The 16,036-nt window shown below is 39.9% G+C and overlaps 3 protein-coding genes across 3 annotated transcripts; 1 reads left to right on the plus strand and 2 right to left on the minus strand.

The window, feature by feature from the left end:
- Positions 1-99: 99 nt before the first annotated feature.
- LOC145398602 (large ribosomal subunit protein eL34-like) lies at positions 100-4,011 on the minus strand. Its single transcript, XM_080271409.1, has 4 exons — positions 3,954-4,011; positions 3,570-3,637; positions 2,019-2,216; positions 100-194 (listed from the first exon to the last, which is right to left on the minus strand). The coding sequence occupies exons 2-4, from the start codon at positions 3,629-3,631 to the stop codon at positions 113-115; spliced, it is 342 nt and encodes a 113-aa protein (XP_080127535.1). The 5' UTR covers positions 3,632-3,637; positions 3,954-4,011; the 3' UTR covers positions 100-112.
- A 189-nt stretch (positions 4,012-4,200) lies between these two features.
- LOC145398603 (alpha-ketoglutarate-dependent dioxygenase alkB homolog 4) lies at positions 4,201-10,213 on the plus strand. The gene is made up of 5 exons (XM_080271411.1): positions 4,201-4,214; positions 6,078-6,242; positions 7,617-7,717; positions 8,324-8,438; positions 9,261-10,213. The coding sequence occupies exons 2-5, from the start codon at positions 6,135-6,137 to the stop codon at positions 10,026-10,028; spliced, it is 1,092 nt and encodes a 363-aa protein (XP_080127537.1). The 5' UTR covers positions 4,201-4,214; positions 6,078-6,134; the 3' UTR covers positions 10,029-10,213.
- Positions 10,214-10,852: 639 nt separating this feature from the next.
- On the minus strand, positions 10,853-15,696 carry LOC145398749 (transmembrane protein 256 homolog). Its single transcript, XM_080271547.1, has 4 exons — positions 15,528-15,696; positions 15,028-15,169; positions 14,556-14,674; positions 10,853-13,779 (listed from the first exon to the last, which is right to left on the minus strand). Exons 1-4 carry the CDS (start codon positions 15,624-15,626, stop codon positions 13,636-13,638), a joined length of 504 nt encoding a protein of 167 aa, XP_080127673.1. The 5' UTR covers positions 15,627-15,696; the 3' UTR covers positions 10,853-13,635.
- Positions 15,697-16,036: the final 340 nt, after the last annotated feature.

Here is a 16,036-nt window from a genome sequence, read left to right on the forward strand (position 1 = left end):
CAATGAGCCTGGGACCACTACAGCAACAGCTTCTGCCTTATGCATTAAATAAATCTATTGCTAAACATGGGTTATCAAAGAACATTTTTTTTTTTCCCATTTATTTGCTACTTCATTTCTTGGTTGCTGCTTTCTGGGCCTTTAGTACCTTCACAACAATCTTCTGTTCTTCGATGAGGAAGGCTCGGATAACCCTGTGGAAATAAGTACCAATTGAATATTTGGCTACAGCATATGTAATTACCATTATCTAATCTTGTCTTGCCCCACGAGGAGCATACGAGCCTGGGGCTAGGCAAGTTGGTCCTGATATTAAGATGAGAGTGACCAGCCTCACTCATCACTGAGTGGCATTGCATGAACAATATACCCCCTTGGATATAAACCAGCACAGGCTCAATCCGATTAGAGTGCTTTAATTACCTACCAAAACCAGGCACCATAATCTGGTTATATGGCTGCCACCCAGTGCAATAAATGGTTTCCTGGTGTACAGGACACCATTTGGCTGGTCACTCAGTGTAAAGTCACCCATTGGCAGAAGGAAGAGGTAAAAATGAAGGAAACAAAGACAGAAAAGGGAGTATAGAGTCAACTGTAGGCATAAGGAAGAGGAATGAATGAAGGAAAATATGACAGAAGAGGACGTAAGGAAAAGAAGGAAAGGGCAGTCATCCAAGAGCAGCACTACGGTACATCAAATGTGGATGGTGAGTGCCTGCACCTACCACTATCCACTGGTTGAGCTGAAAGGGGTGAGATATTTTTGTCAGGTTAAATATGCTAGTGGTAGTAGCTTTAACCTGACAAAAATATCTCACTCCTTTCAGCTCAACTGATGGATATGGGTAGTTTGACTGGACGGTCAATTCAACTACTAACCAAGATGAGTCATCCTATGTCACAACTACAAACTCACAGAATTTCATACAACGAAGACACAGTATTCAAGTAACAGGTGTGGCTTAGTTACCTCAGATGAAAACAAACTGCAACAGCCATCTTGCACCCACTTAACAATGACTGGTAGCTCTACTATATGATATTGCTCATGCCATGTTTTACTTATCATGTAGGGCAAGTATTGATACAAATGACTGAAGAACACCACTCAACAGCAATCCTACACAATGCTTTATGCATGGGTATACGTGTGGAATGTTTTTGTGTGCAGTGAGAGTACAGGTGGATATTACATTGCTGTGCCATGTTTGTGAATGAGTCAAAAGGATTTTCTAACCATAAGACTACCAGCAAATAAAGCACCTAAAATTTTACTGGAATATGAATGAAAGTCACAGAGGAAGAGTGATCAAACATATGAATGGTGTTCCTGTACGAGGGTCAAATGGTTTGGAAATTAAGGCAATGTGGGATAGTTTACTTTTACTATTTCTTTCACATGTGGATGATATTAGATCACAATGAGGGAAAAATGTTTCAGATTTGAGAAGGTGAGATGGGCTGAGAGCACCAACTGCAGGAAAAACTATACATGGAATAGGCTGTGGTAGAATACTGCATATGAAATACATATTTGGTATGGGTGAAGAAGCAGAGAGCATTCAGTGCTGTGCTGTGGATGGCTGAAGATACTGTAAGGTGCTTTAGACTTTGCTTCTCGGTGTACTATGGTTGGCTTTATGGATATGTATTTGGTCCGTTTGAATTTTTAAACTGAAAACCTGGCACCTCTGACAGTATCACATCGATCAATGAAATAACCTGTACTTATTTTATATATGACTATAGTTGCGGCATGCGACTGAGGTTGTCATTATCATGCCCTGGCAACCTACCCATCAACATTTCGTCCAATTCTGTGTATAATATGATACGTGTGTGATTCGAGTACAATATGTTCGTGTTTCATAATCGTGTATAATAACACAATTCATGTATAATATGAAACGAAATTGGACGCACTGTTGGAAGGTAGGTTGCCAGAGTACAATAATGACAACCTCAAAGTCATGTGCTGCAACTATAGTCAATAAAATCAACACAGCTGTACCAACCTTTCCCGCACACACTTATGGCACAGGTTTCCGCCATATGCACGTGTGACTCGCTTTACCCGCTTGGACAGACGGTGCAGCTTCTCTGGCCGACACACCACAATGCCAGGCAGCCTCACCTTGCAGTTGCCACATGCTGGGGCCTTGCCAGGCTTCTTAGGGTACTGGTAAACCAAGCGGCCACCAGGAGTTTTTACACTGCAGAGAAAATACATGTTCTAGTTGGTTCATTTTCCCCTGATGGACCTCACAATCTGAATAGGCATTTGCTATGTGTTAGAGAACAATAACTGCATTCACACTTAAAATAGACTGATATTTCTAAATAATACTAGTACGAGGTCAGAATACAGTATACCCTGTACCATCATTTGCATCTGCAGAAGCCCCCCCCCCCCCAAGGGGAAACATTCACAAGTGATTAAAAAAATAAATCTAAAAAATTACAACTCACTCAACCTAGCCTCATTTACTGTAATGCAAACTTACTTATACAGTTCAAAGGCTATATCTAAACCAAAATCAGTAGAGGACTATAACCCAAAGCAGCCCAACCAACATACTGTAACTGGAAAATTTATATGACAGTACATTTTATTACATTTTTATAGTGAGCAGTCTGAGGGAAAAAAAAAAAAAAAAAAAAAAAAAAAAAAAAATTACATAACTTCACCTAGAAGGTATGATTAGAGAAAGAGTGGATATCAATGAGATGCAGTTTGCATTTATGCCAGGCAAAGGGACCAATGATGCCATATTCACTGTTCGACAGCTCCAGGAAAATATGAGAGAATAGGGAACTGTACTTTTTGTTGATTTCAAGAAGGCCTATGACAGAGTCCCTAGAGAGGTGGTGAAGTGGGCAATGAGAAAGCTTGGAATCAAGGGGTGGGTGGTTAGGGTCGTTATGGCTATGTATGCCGGTGCTTGCACCCAGGTAAGGGTGAATGGAGATTTGTGTGATGAGTTGTCTGTCTTGATTAAAAGTCCCATTTTAGTGGTTATTTACGTATCAGCTGCTATAAATTGTGAAATACATGAAGTGTACTGTCCTAAAACTTTACCATTCTATTAAGCCTATCAGTACAAAATACGTAAAATGCTTGTACACGTATTCCATAACAGTACCCTAGTGAAAATGGACAGGATGACAAACTTGATATTTACAACTTTCCTTTTTCATTGACTAACATCATCAATTTGAGAATGAGCAAAGACGATAATGTCTTCTCCCTTGTTGAATATTACCCTTTGGCAGCATGAAGTATGCAGAATGACAATATTCCAAAATCACAATTACAATGAAAAATAATGCTAGCCTAACTTCAGCCACACAGGGGAATACTGATATGGGTTATTTAGGAACACATGATGTAAAATTAACACTACCGTAATACACTGCCAAAAGTATAAATAATACGAAGGTTAAAACTCATTAAACTTTGAAACTACTATGCATAGAAAAATGCACAGATGGTGTTACTGTGATTAACGAAGCTTGCACTCTAGCCACGTAATCAAATAAAAATATAGTACGTGAACTGGACTTACATCCTTCTCCTATTACTGGCTGTGTTGTAGGACAGCCTCCTACGGTAGGTCAGTCTCACCATTTTGAACTGAAAAAATAAGAAATACGTCATTAAACACAGCTATCTTAACGAGTGATTCTTATAGCTACTGAGAATTGTTTTGAAAGCTTACAAGAGGCTAAATTAACCAACGAATTGATACATACACTGATCTACCACTCATCTACGGAAGGTCAGGTTCAATTTTGAGCTGAAAGTATATAAAACACCATAATTAAACCTATTACCACATACTAATTACTATGAAAACCATTCACCCACTAAAATGTAAAGTTTTTAGAGTTACAAAATGTCTGAAATATCGGATGACTTAGGATAAATATAGGTGATCAGCTACACTCACCTCTTGTTTAGATGGTGGCTGAGGAAGGGAGTCAGAGCTGCAAACCTTCAACTATCAACAACAAATTTATTCAACGGAGTAACATTTCAAAATTGTTTATTGTTTTCATTTTGATATTTTCTTACTACATTGATTAACAAAGTATTACATCTTATTAGAAATTATTCCTTTGCTTGATATTTTTACTGATACGTTTTTAAAAAATGGCTGAGGAAGGGACAGAGCTGCCAACTCTTCATACCATCAACAACATTTTGCGGGGTAAGAAAATCGTTGTACATTTCTATAATAATTTCTTTGTTGGAGCATCAACTTTTAAGCCCTAGTCACTAAATATACAAAACATCCACTCTCATGATCAGAAAGTATGTAACTTATTTTTAAATTAAAAGGGAAATATGCATAGTTTCTTACCAGTGGTTTCTGATGACATCTGGAAAAAAAAATACCATAAACAGCGTTCTGAGATATGTGTAGTGGCTTTACTGCATAAAGTCTGTGATGTTATGATGGCTGTGTATGGCTAGCATCTAGGTTAAGTAACAGTTTGATTTAAGCACCAGTCTTACAGACTCATCAGCTTCTTACCGTTTCATTCATTCATTCATTCATTCAATCATCATCAAATCTGGGATTGCCCCATGAGGAGCTTAGGAGCCCAGGGCTAGGCAAGTTGGTTCTGACATTTAAGATGAAAGTTACTAGCCCCACTCATCCCAGAGTGGCATTACATGAGCATTAAACCCCATCCCCCCGTTGGATATTAACCTATACGGCTCAGGCTCAATCCGAATGAGTGCCTTGATTACCTGCTAAACCACCAGGGGCCATAATTTGGTAATATGGTTACCACCCACTATAGTAAATAGTTTCCTGGTGTACAAGAAACCATTTGGCCTGTCACTCAGTGTAGAGTCACCAATAGACAGAAGAAAAAAAAAAATGAAGGAAAGGCAGAAGAGGACAGAAGGAAAGAAGAGAGGAAAGGGCAGGCACCCAAGAGTAGTGGATGGTGAGTGCCTCCACCTACCACCTTATACATTTCTAATGATTTCATTGGTGTAAGGGAGTTGTTTTCTGTTGATTTTGTTTCCCTGATGTTTTGTCCCAGTTGAATGAATCCTACCTTATCTCTTATCTAGGGTCATGTCTCAGTATCCATTTTTTCTCTCTCTCTCTCTCTCTCTCTCTCATCAGGAGCATAGAGGTCCAGGGCTGGACTAGGCTACTTAGTCCTGACATATAAGGTGTGGGTGACCAGCCATTCTCAACCCTGAGTGCCATTATGTGAGCATTAATCCTCAACCAACCCTCAGATATAAATCTGTATGGGCCCTATCAGGTCTAACCTACTAGATCATCAGACATGAAAGGTGAAAAACCATGTTGTAACTCATCCATTTACTGCAGTGGTGTGGATGCATTTGAATGTTTGTGTATTGTATGTGTTTATTTTTTTCTCACAGTGGTATCGGGAGAAAGCTGACATGTCATTACAGCTTGTAGATTTTTATTAACTATTTTTTATCCATATGGTATCAGTGGAGAAACTTAACACCTAATTATTATAGCCTGTTTTTTATTACCTAAAGATGGTATTTGCATATGATTTACTGGAGTGGAGAGGTATATGAGAGAGGGGGGTGTGAGTTGGGAGCAGGGCAGTGAAATGGTGGGGGACAGGGTGACTTGGAGGTGATTTGTTTGTGGCCACCCCAAACCAGATTGAGGCGTCTGGCAATAGATAGATAGATATTTCTGTATTTTGAATGAACTTAGTAATATCTGCCCTGTTCCAGTCCTGAATCTCATCATTGGTGGCCAAGGATTTTTCTGTCCCTGCCATTGAATCCTGCTTGGCTTCATAAGGTCTAACATAATTTATCCATTGCAGTTTTAGTGCCAGGCTCATATGAATATGAACCAAGTGAGGTGCAGGCTGAAGTTGCCCTCCAGCATTTAACTGCAGTACTGTATCCTCCTTTTTAGACATATGGAGGGAGTTAAAGGATGTTTGTATAATCAGGCAGTGGAGCTGGCTAGTTATGTCAGTGCCACAATGTAAAGGCATCCAAATCCAGTACCATATGTGGTTAGGGCCTTAGTTAGATTTTTTGCCCGCAGGTATTGAGTGAGGTGAAGTGAGGTGTAGTGAGGTGAGGTAAAGAGAGAGGCACAGTGATGTTCTGCCCTCGTCCATGTGGGTGCAAGGGACAGCGGACGTGCCTGCTGTGTGAGGGACAACAGGGGGTACCACAGCCTGACACGTGGGTCACAGGACAGGAGAAGGTATCCAAAAACTAGTACATTACCTAAATTATCATCAGATTAGGAGGTTTCACCTTATCAAAGGGGTTAAGGCTTTGGGATGGGCTGGATGAAGCAGTGGGAGAAATGCCCAGGAACTATAAAGTAATCCTAATGGACGATAAGAATGGAAGAGTAGGCACCGCTCCTGAGGATGACATAATGGGTGGCAATGGAGTACAGTACCAGGAGAAAATGATAATGGGAAGTGACTGAAAGATATGTGTCAGGAAAGGAAGTTGTGCATTTGTAACTCATCTTTCAAACACAAAGATGCACATAAATATACTTGGTGTAGGGGGAACGGTGATTGTGTTGAAAGGAGCTTGATTAATTACGTGGTTATAGAGGGGTCGATGCTAGGAATGGTTGCTGAAATGGGGACCGTGAGAGGACGATGTGGGGGTCTGTCAGGTCATGTGATTGTGGTATGCAAGATCAAGCTGAGAGGAGTAAGGTGGACCAGGAGAGAGAGGAGCAGCCAGGGGGATAGACTAAAAGTCAAGAAGCTGAGGATTAAAGAAATGGCAGATGAATACAGAACCAATGTAGGGGAAGAGTTGGAATCAGTGAAATGGATCTGGACAGCCTGTGGAATGCATATAGGGATTGTTTGAAGGAGTGTAAGTGCCAGCAACATATGGATGTGAGACTATGGTGTGACATGAAAATGGAAAGTCAAAAGTGAGAGCAATGGAGATGAGACTGCTGAGGAATGTATGTGGAGTACAGAGAATGGATAGAATACTACATAATGTGGTTCGTGAAAGATGCGGAGTGAGGAAGTCTGTGGACACCAGAATCGAAGAGAGTTTACTGAGATGGTATGGCCATGTGGAGAGAGTGGATAACAGTAAAGTGGTGAAAAAGGTATATCTGAGTGAATTTGAAGGAGGGAGGAGGCGAGGTAGGCCAAGGAGAAGGTGAGGGGAAATGGTGGATGAGTATGTGAGGAAGAGAGGTTTAGAAGTCTGTGAGGCTAGTGGACTGACAAGAGATCGAGCTGGCTGAATGAATATTGTGAGGAGAAGCGCATGATCAGGTATTTGGCACCCATTTTTAATGTATTAGCGTCTGGATTGACTCTGTTGGATATATTTATGTAAAGCTACTGAACGTGGTGCATGTTTTTTGATGTATCAGATAAAGTCAGGATTCCGGGGGCTTGAATGGTGAGTGAATGGAAGCATGGCCTATTGGACTGGGCAAGTTTGGGCTGCCTGGACATTGCTGCTCTTCACCCTGCTCTAGGATGGGAAAGGAGGTCTGGATGATGATGATTATGGATGAAAAGAATAAATAATAAATATCTCATCTGATAGAAGGGGTTAAGACTAATATCATTGTTCTTTGCAGGAAGGTTCATATGTGTACTGTCCAGCATGCAACCTGGCATGGCCAGGATGGGATTCACAGTCATGGCTCAGTCACCCCAATCACAGAGGGGAACCAGTTATGTGAGTACAGTATCAGGATGTGTGGGGAGAGGGAGATTGGAAGGTGGAGAAGAGAGAAAATTGAAATGAGAGCAGAAGGGGAGAAATAGGGAGCAAAGACATGAAGGCAGGAGGAGGAAAAGAGACAAGGAAGGGGATTAGGATAGGGGGATGTGGAAAGAGAGGAAGGAGATTGCTGGACAAAAAGACAAGAAGAGAGGAGGGTGTGTGAGGAGAGTGGGAGAGGAAGCAGAGGGACAAGAGAGGCAGGAGGAGAGAAGGAGACAAGGAAGAAGGAGAAGAGAGGTTGGAGAGACAAGGCTGCAGATGAGAGTGACAAAAGGAAGAGGAACATGGATATATAGGAGAAAGAGATGAAGAAGTAAGAATGATAGGAGGAAGTGGAAAGTGAGGCAAGAGTAAAAGTAGAGAGAGATAAGGTGTAAGGAGAGGAGTGGGGGAAGATAGAAGAAAGTGAAGATGCAGGAAGAGGGAGAGATGAGGAAGAGGAGTTAAATTACAGAATGTACTACATTTTTTGCTGCCCCTATTTGCTTGACCTCAGAAAATAACAAAGTTTTGCATTTTATGTCAGCTGTCCTTTCCATTTCTTTTTTTTTTTTTCAGATTTCCTGGGGTAAAAATCATGCTTGGTTTTTTGTCAGAAGAGGAAGAAGAGAATCTTCTGGTGGCCATAGATGAGGTCCCTTGGGATTTGTCACAGAGTGGAAGAAGGAAACAGGTAAGAAAATGATATTTGTATTTCACAGATCCTGTTACTGTAATTTACACTACAGTAACCATTTCAGTCCAGTAACATACTTTGTACTTTATTCTTCCCAGCATCAGATGATTTATACCCGAATTAGAAAGCTGACCCAATAGTTGGGAAGTTATTGGCTGGTTTTGGCACTTAGTTTTGATGCCAGTGTAGAATAAAATTAGCTGTACAGTAGGCTACCATGGCCAGCCCCAGTACAGGAAGGGGATTCCTTAAGAAGCATGGCATCATCTAGCTATCTATCTGCGTATTGCCAGGTGCCTTAATCCTGCAAGGGGTGGCCACAAACAAATCACCTCCTTGTTGCCCTGTACAGTACTCTGCCATTTCATTGCCCTGCTCCCAGCTCACACCCTTCTGTCTCATATACCTCTCAACTCCATCCTTGGCCACCCTCTTACTCCCTCCCCCCCTTCATCATTAATGTGATTATTTAGCTATGAGGTTTGGAAGTTGGTGAGGCTAGGGGACTGACAAGAGATCAAGCTGAATATTATGAGAAGCACATAATCAGGGATTTGGCACCCCTTTTTTAACATGACGGCATCTGGATTGACTCTGTTGGACACGTTTATGTGAAGCTACAGAACATGGTGAATGTTTTTGGCATATCAGATAGAGCCAGGATTCCTGGGGCTTGAATGGTGAGTGAATGGAAGCATGGCCCATTGGATTGGGCAAATTTGGGCTTTCTGGACATTGCTACTCCTCACCCTGCCCTAGGGTGGGAAAGGAGGTCCGGATGATGATGATTTAGCTCTTTACTTTTTTTTTTTTCCCCAGAACTATGGGCCAAAATGTAACTTCAAGAAGCGGCGCATCAGGTGTGAGAACTTTACTGGCTATCCAGCATTTACAAAGTTCATCCAAGACCGTTTCTCCACAGTAGACATCTTAAAGGGTTTCCAGACAGTTGAACAGTGCTCTCTTGAGTATACGGTTGAGAGAGGTGCATCGATTGACCCACACATTGATGATTGTTGGATATGGGGTGAAAGGATACCAACTCTTAGCTTATTGACCGATTCCACACTCACACTGAGAAAGTTCAGCGGTCCTGTTAGTAAATATAACTTGATTGACACTCAGTCCTACCCACCAGTAGTAAGAAGTGATGGTACGGTTAAAAGTGATGAAGAAATAGAAAGAGAAATTAATGAACTTACCCAACAAGTAGAAAACCAAGAGTCAGGAGAAAAGAATGGAGAAAAAATTAACTGTACTCACACTCCACAGTCAGAAGACACCAGAAACAAAATTGGTGAAATAAGTAACTCTGCATCTTCTCCACAGTCACAAGAAATCAAGATCCGCATACTTCGAATACCCATGCCCAGACGATCTTTGTTGATTCTTTACGGTCCGGCAAGATATGATTGGGAACACAGCATACTGAGAGAGGACATAGCGACACGGAGAGTGTGCATAACGTACAGAGAACTCACTCCAACTTACCTGAGTTTTGGGCCAAAAGCGGAAGTAGGAGAACCTGTGTTAGAAGCTGGTAAGAATTTCTGGGATCACCGCAGTCATTATGTGCTAGATGCTTGATGCCTAGCATGTGTCAAGGCAGGTCATTAACCCCATTGAATCTAGGTGACATACCGGTAATTTTTATCCTGTTGGTAACCCCATGAATCCTGTAGTCTTTTTTTTTTACTCTGACTTTGAACTACCATTTCTCCATCTTCAGTGCTGAACTGTAGCAGCACATTAGCTCTAGAATATGATGCCAGTCATGAAGGGGTACTGTGGAAAGGATCTAGAACCATAATGGTCTCTTTCTGCTACTGAACTACATGGAAAAAGCTACAAAAGGATGAAAATCTGGTGTGAGTTTGAGCAAAATGAGCAAGTAACATCCTTAATAATTTACTCTTGCTGCTAACAGATGACTTTATTCAACTTAGGAAAGGTTTCAAGTACTGAAGGGACTTAGTAAGGCTGTGCTTAGCCCCTCCAGTTTGATGATTCTATCATCATCATCATCCAGACTTCTGTTTCTCCACCTAAGGATGGGTTGAGGTAGGGTTCAGGGAGCAAAGGAAAAAAAAACTGATAGAAGGAGAAACTAAAAGTCTGCTCAGATAACTGGGGCATTAGGCTGCTCTCAGTCACTCACCATTTTATCCCAAGTTGAATAAAATCATCAGATGACAAGAATAAACTTTAAAAGACATCTCTGGGCCCAAGGAGGAAAGCTTGTTCAGTACCTAACATTTCCAGTTTGAAGTGTATCCTAAGCTGATTTATTTTGTCCGATGGAGGGGAGGAGAAAAAGAAAAAAAAGGGACTGACTGAATTAAGACATCCCTGGGCTCAAGGAGGCAAAGCCTATATCAAACATTTCCAGTTTGAAGTGTATCCTGATTTATATTGTCCAATGAGGAAGGGGGGGGGGGACTGACTGAAGGGATTAATAGTGTACAATTTGCTTTTCATGTATGGTACATTGGAGTTCAGAATTTTGTGTTAGATATATTTACACAACGGGCACTCCAGTTGCATTGAGCCAGTGCAGGTTCATATCCAAGGAGTAGTTGGGGTTTATTGCTCACATCATGCCACTCAGGGATGAGTGAGGCTGGTCACTCATATCTTAAATGTCAGGACTAACTTGCCTCCAGGCTTCTGTGCTGCTTATGGAGCAACACAGGATTAGATGATGAATAATGATGATACATATAATATGCATGACAGTAAAATAAAGCTTTTGTGTATCAGGTACTGTTATTGTTTTCTTCAATTAAATTTTTGTATGGTATTGAATCAGCCTGTCAGTGGTGTTGATGCACTCTTAAAATGATCCTCTTCAAGAACAAGGACTATGGTGTCAAAAGAGGCTGGTATTCATGCATCATATCTGGGGTAATGGAAGGACACCCTTGAGTGGTGACAAAAAAGTTGGGGAGTTTTTACCATGGCAACTTTGGATGAACTCTGCAACTGGGTTTTAAAAACTGATAGATGGCAGAGTCATGTGCCTGTAGTAGGTGTGTCAGTGCTAAAGTACAATTTAACACATTACATATTAAACATGAAATAATAAGGAAGAAGTAAAAATTCAAAGATTTAGTTTGAAATGTATTATGGTAAATCCTACTTTGTTATAAAATATAGAGATAGCTTGGCACTAACACTAATCAAATGAATCACATTGTACCTTCACTAATCTAACAGTTATTATTATATATACAGTTTTTGTTGGAGGCACTCCTCTATTCAGCCTACCTTGTATCCATTTTTATTGCATCTTTCTGCAAGAAAACTACAGTATCTAAATAAAAGTTTCGTAAAGTATGGCCAAATTCTACCTAATAAAAATTAAATTGAAATGAAATTTATTATAACTGCCATAATAATAATAATCTTTGTGCCAATTCAGAACCAAAATTGTTTGTTCCAGAATACAAATGCTTGATAATTACTTATCATTAGAGATGTACAGTATTACACACATGTACAATTATTATATTATTTACAACCTTGGCTTGGTGCTTCACATGGTGGCTTACTTATAACTGGGTGGCTCCACTACCATTTTCACAAACATCCCTCAACTCTCTACTTATCCCCACTCAGGAGGCTAATGGACTGCAGGAGAAAGGCAACTTTGGCCTGCAGTCCATGGGATTCACTTCCAGATGAGCCTGGGGCCAAAAAATTAACAACAAAAACCATTATAAGACTACCAAAAATAAAAGTGAAAACTTTGATCAATCATACAGTACCTGTAACGACAAATTTTACTTTCTGTGGAATCATGCCACACCCCTAACCTGTTTCCTTGCGTTGATCCTCTCAATCCAATGATGTATTTTTTCACTTTATTCTTGAGGGTGGCAAAACCCACACTGCCAGATAGATTGAAATATGGTAATCTTTTTGTCTGCTAGTGAAGGTTTTTATATCCTCTTCCATGTTTATGATAGTGTAACTCTTCAGCTTTATTCTTACAACATATGGATGACTCTCTTATCAATTTTGGGATGATGTCTGGTTGTCAAGGGTACTCTAACTCCTCTCGTCCAAAAATTCTTTACTAAGCTGAGGAAACAGCCTGGGAGTAGCAAAAAAAAATAAGACATGCAGATGTCACCACACTGAAGGATCCTATGGCACATAAGTTTTGGTTTATTCAATGAAATTCTAAATGAGTTTGTCAGATCAGGAGAGACTTTTCGATTGGGGAGGGAATGGTGTAACCTTAATAAATTCCTTCACAACTACTGAATCTTCCCACATTAAATAAAATCACCTGGATACAAAAAATGAAACAAAACATACTATTCTGGATTACAGAGAAACAGTAGTAGCCTAAAAATAATAAAACAAATTATATACTTAGATTTAAGGGGTTAATGAAGGTTATACACACTTCCTGCTGTTTGAAAAGGCTCTCCTAAGCCAAATAAAATTGTCTGGTATGAGCAGGAATGAGATGCAAATTAAGTTACCACATTGGAAGGGTTGACCTCTTCATATCCATGACAAATTTTATATTCTGTAATTCCTGCAACCAGATGATTTAATTCAGATTCTGATATTTTTTAATTTAAAGCTTGATTTAATTCAGATTCAAACACTTTTTGAACAGGAAGAGTTAGACATGGCTTTAAGTAACTCCTTCATTATTAGAGGTCTCATATGATGACTTATACCATCTCAAGAGAGCATGAATAAAATGAGAAAATATGTCATCGGATTATGGGGATTAATGGGGCAAGTACTATGTGACTTAGGAGGCTTTATTGCATCATTACATATGAGCATACTTTTTTTTGGTTCATTTGTTTATAAAGGCTCCAACATGTTTGTATGCACTGGACTTGGTTACATCATGGCAGCTGTTCATACTACTTAATTTATAGCAGTCTCACTGTTCAGTCCCTGAACCATGAGGTCATACTATGACTTCATTCCAAGTCTTTTTCAGTCTACTTCTTGCAGCTCCTCCCCAATGTTCAAACCTCTCATCCTTTGCACCCACTTCCCATCCTCTCTACATATAACATGGCATACCTGCATCAGTTACATACAAGAGGATATTGAGGTGTAATGTGCAGCATAAATCACTAAGAAACAGATGTTAAGCTTAAGATGCTGTATCTCCAAATCACTTAGATCATGACCCACAGACATAGTATGAAGTAAGTTTTTAAAGTGCCATTGCAAGCCAGCCAATAATAAGCATCATGCCCCCATAAGGAGTGTATTGCCTAACATTCTTGGATCCAGTCAGTGCGTAGAAGTAGCAGGTCCCACAGAAAATTGCTGTACCAGTTATCATAAGTGCTCCAGCCTGAAATAAGTACCATAACAAAATAAATACAGGTAATAAATAATTAATAGACTGGTAGAATGAGAGACTGTTGGCAAGACAAGTGAAGATACAGAAGACAAATGAAATGGAGGTCGAGAGGAATATGAATATGGGTGGTGTGGCTCAGAGGATGATCAGCCTGATGGCTAAGGGCAGGGTGACACGGAGGTAATTTGTTAGCGACCAATCCCTATGAGATCAAGATATCTTGCTACATACAGACAAAACAGAATATGAAATACCAGTTATGATATGCTGCAAAATATATGCTACAAGAGTTTAAGTTACTTTACAAAGTTATCATAAAAACTCCAGTTTGCATATAAATATGCACAAAAACAGAATAGCAAAATGAGATACCCCTGAGGTTGTGTTAATGTTATACGCTGTTACATTACTGTACTTTATGTTACACAGGCATGTATGAGCTCCAATCCACACACACACGCACACAAAATATTATCTATCTATCTATCTATATACCTAGGCTGCTTCCCCCAAGGAAAGAAATTAAATAAATATGATGTCCCTGGTCTGAGGGGGTTATGAAACCTTCATAATGTGAGTAATGAAATCTAAAGTGTGGGACAGTGAGAGAGTTCTGTCTGAAGTACACAGCTATGAAATATCGGCACACATTTATTGATTATTTATCTACTTTTTTATATTTTTCAAAGGGGTATGAATTATCAGCACACACACACACACACACACACACACATGGCAGGGCATTCACTGAGAGCAACTGAACTTACTAGTTTTGGCCGCTTGCACAGAGGTACCCCAAGGAGGGCCAGGGTGTGAAGGAAGTGGAATCTGTTGGCAGTCTCATACACTTGCTTCAGCTCCTCAGGGTATTCACGCCGGTAGAACACTGTAACAGGAGACAAGAAACTGTTTAAATTATCATTATCATTACAGCATCATCAACATCCTAGCTTCTTATCCCAACTAAGGATGAAAAAAAAAAAAAAAAGTGCCCAGTACAATGAGCCATTTATCCAAATTGCTCTGTGGATTATGTCTACAAAAGGAAAGCTGCTTAGAATTAAAAGCTCTATAATTTAGGCCTACTGTTTTTTCTCTGCATGAGCTTGGTTAAAAAAAAAAAAAAAAAAAAAAAACTTGCGGTAACCAGAGCACAACAGAAATTTTTTGGAAGTAGTACAGCAATAATAAAACATGAAAGCAGTCATCACATTGAAATGGATCATCTCTGCCACTTACCATGGGCTCCATAAGCACTGAGGGCAACGGCTGCTGCCCCTGAGATTCCCGCCACACGCACAAACCACCGGGCATAGGAGGGGATGTTAAGCATATCTGTGGGAATCACCTCCACCACCTTCTCTACCACCTGATGTCCTCGCTGAAGCAAGAGGGAAGGAATAACAAAACTAACGACTTAGAAAATGGACTATCAATATGAAAAGAAAACAAGGCTCAACATTAATCTTTAACTTGGCCATATGTAACAGGAGTTAAATTTCTGCTACTCTAACTTTTGATATGATACTAGCTGTCAAGTTTATATTTCCTAAAAAAAGAAAAAAAAAATGTAAAGGTCGGCTTAGACCACACCAATTTATGCAATAGATACTTTCACTTGAAACACGACCGCTAATTAAAACGAATCATTACTAAAGGCAGATATAGTGCATGTGCAAAAAGGTACTCTCAGGACACAATGACACTACATATCTGACAAGTTATTGTGAATACTGTACCTTGTCTGACCAAATTAGGTCCCCAACCCTCTTAGGACACCGTGCTACCTCACGAGTCAGTGGGTTATTCCAGAGCCAACTGTAATTGTCGCCCACCATCACCCAACACTGCTGTCGTCCTCTTCGTAATCGTAATTAACAGATATACACACCACAGCTGCTTTTCTTGAACCTGATCCTCCGATGAATAAGTACAGAACCCAAATACTTACTAAGATTAATCTGTAATAAAAGAGCTTCGCAATGTACGATCGAACTCTACTTTAGACATTTGAAAAGCAGTATTAAGCTCCTCTTCTTGAATTCATTATATAAACTGATGCAACATTCTCATATCTCTATTTGTATTTCAGCAAAAAAAAAAAAAAATAATAAAAATAATTACTAAGATAACCCTCAGCATTAAACCTCCATTTGTACCAGACCAGCAAATTTTACATTTATTCTTTTCATTGGCATTTTTTCTTTTTTTTTTTGGTATAAAGCAAAGAAAATGTAATCTAACCTAG

This window comes from Coenobita brevimanus, chromosome 46, assembly GCF_032717465.1.
Source record: "Coenobita brevimanus isolate Jiangsu-jjx chromosome 46, ASM3271746v2, whole genome shotgun sequence".
Lineage (NCBI taxonomy): Eukaryota > Metazoa > Arthropoda > Malacostraca > Decapoda > Coenobitidae > Coenobita > Coenobita brevimanus.

Coding starts and splice junctions, on each gene's coding strand:
- LOC145398749 (XM_080271547.1), bottom strand. CDS start 15,626: ATGGTGGGCGACAATTACAGTTGGCTCTGGAATAACCCACTGACTCGT. Junction 14,675..15,027: donor CAGTGCTTATGGAGCCCATG/GTAAGTGGCAGA, acceptor CTCCTGTTACAG/TGTTCTACCGGCGTGAATAC. Junction 13,780..14,555: donor TGTGCAAGCGGCCAAAACTA/GTAAGTTCAGTT, acceptor TACTTATTTCAG/GCTGGAGCACTTATGATAAC.
- LOC145398602 (XM_080271409.1), bottom strand. CDS start 3,631: ATGGTGAGACTGACCTACCGTAGGAGGCTGTCCTACAACACAGCCAGT. Junction 2,217..3,569: donor GCCAGTAATAGGAGAAGGAT/GTAAGTCCAGTT, acceptor TTTTCTCTGCAG/TGTAAAAACTCCTGGTGGCC. Junction 195..2,018: donor CATAAGTGTGTGCGGGAAAG/GTTGGTACAGCT, acceptor TTATTTCCACAG/GGTTATCCGAGCCTTCCTCA.
- LOC145398603 (XM_080271411.1), top strand. CDS start 6,135: ATGTTCTGCCCTCGTCCATGTGGGTGCAAGGGACAGCGGACGTGCCTG. Junction 6,243..7,616: donor GGGTCACAGGACAGGAGAAG/GTATCCAAAAAC, acceptor TGTTCTTTGCAG/GAAGGTTCATATGTGTACTG. Junction 7,718..8,323: donor CACAGAGGGGAACCAGTTAT/GTGAGTACAGTA, acceptor TTTTTTTTTCAG/ATTTCCTGGGGTAAAAATCA.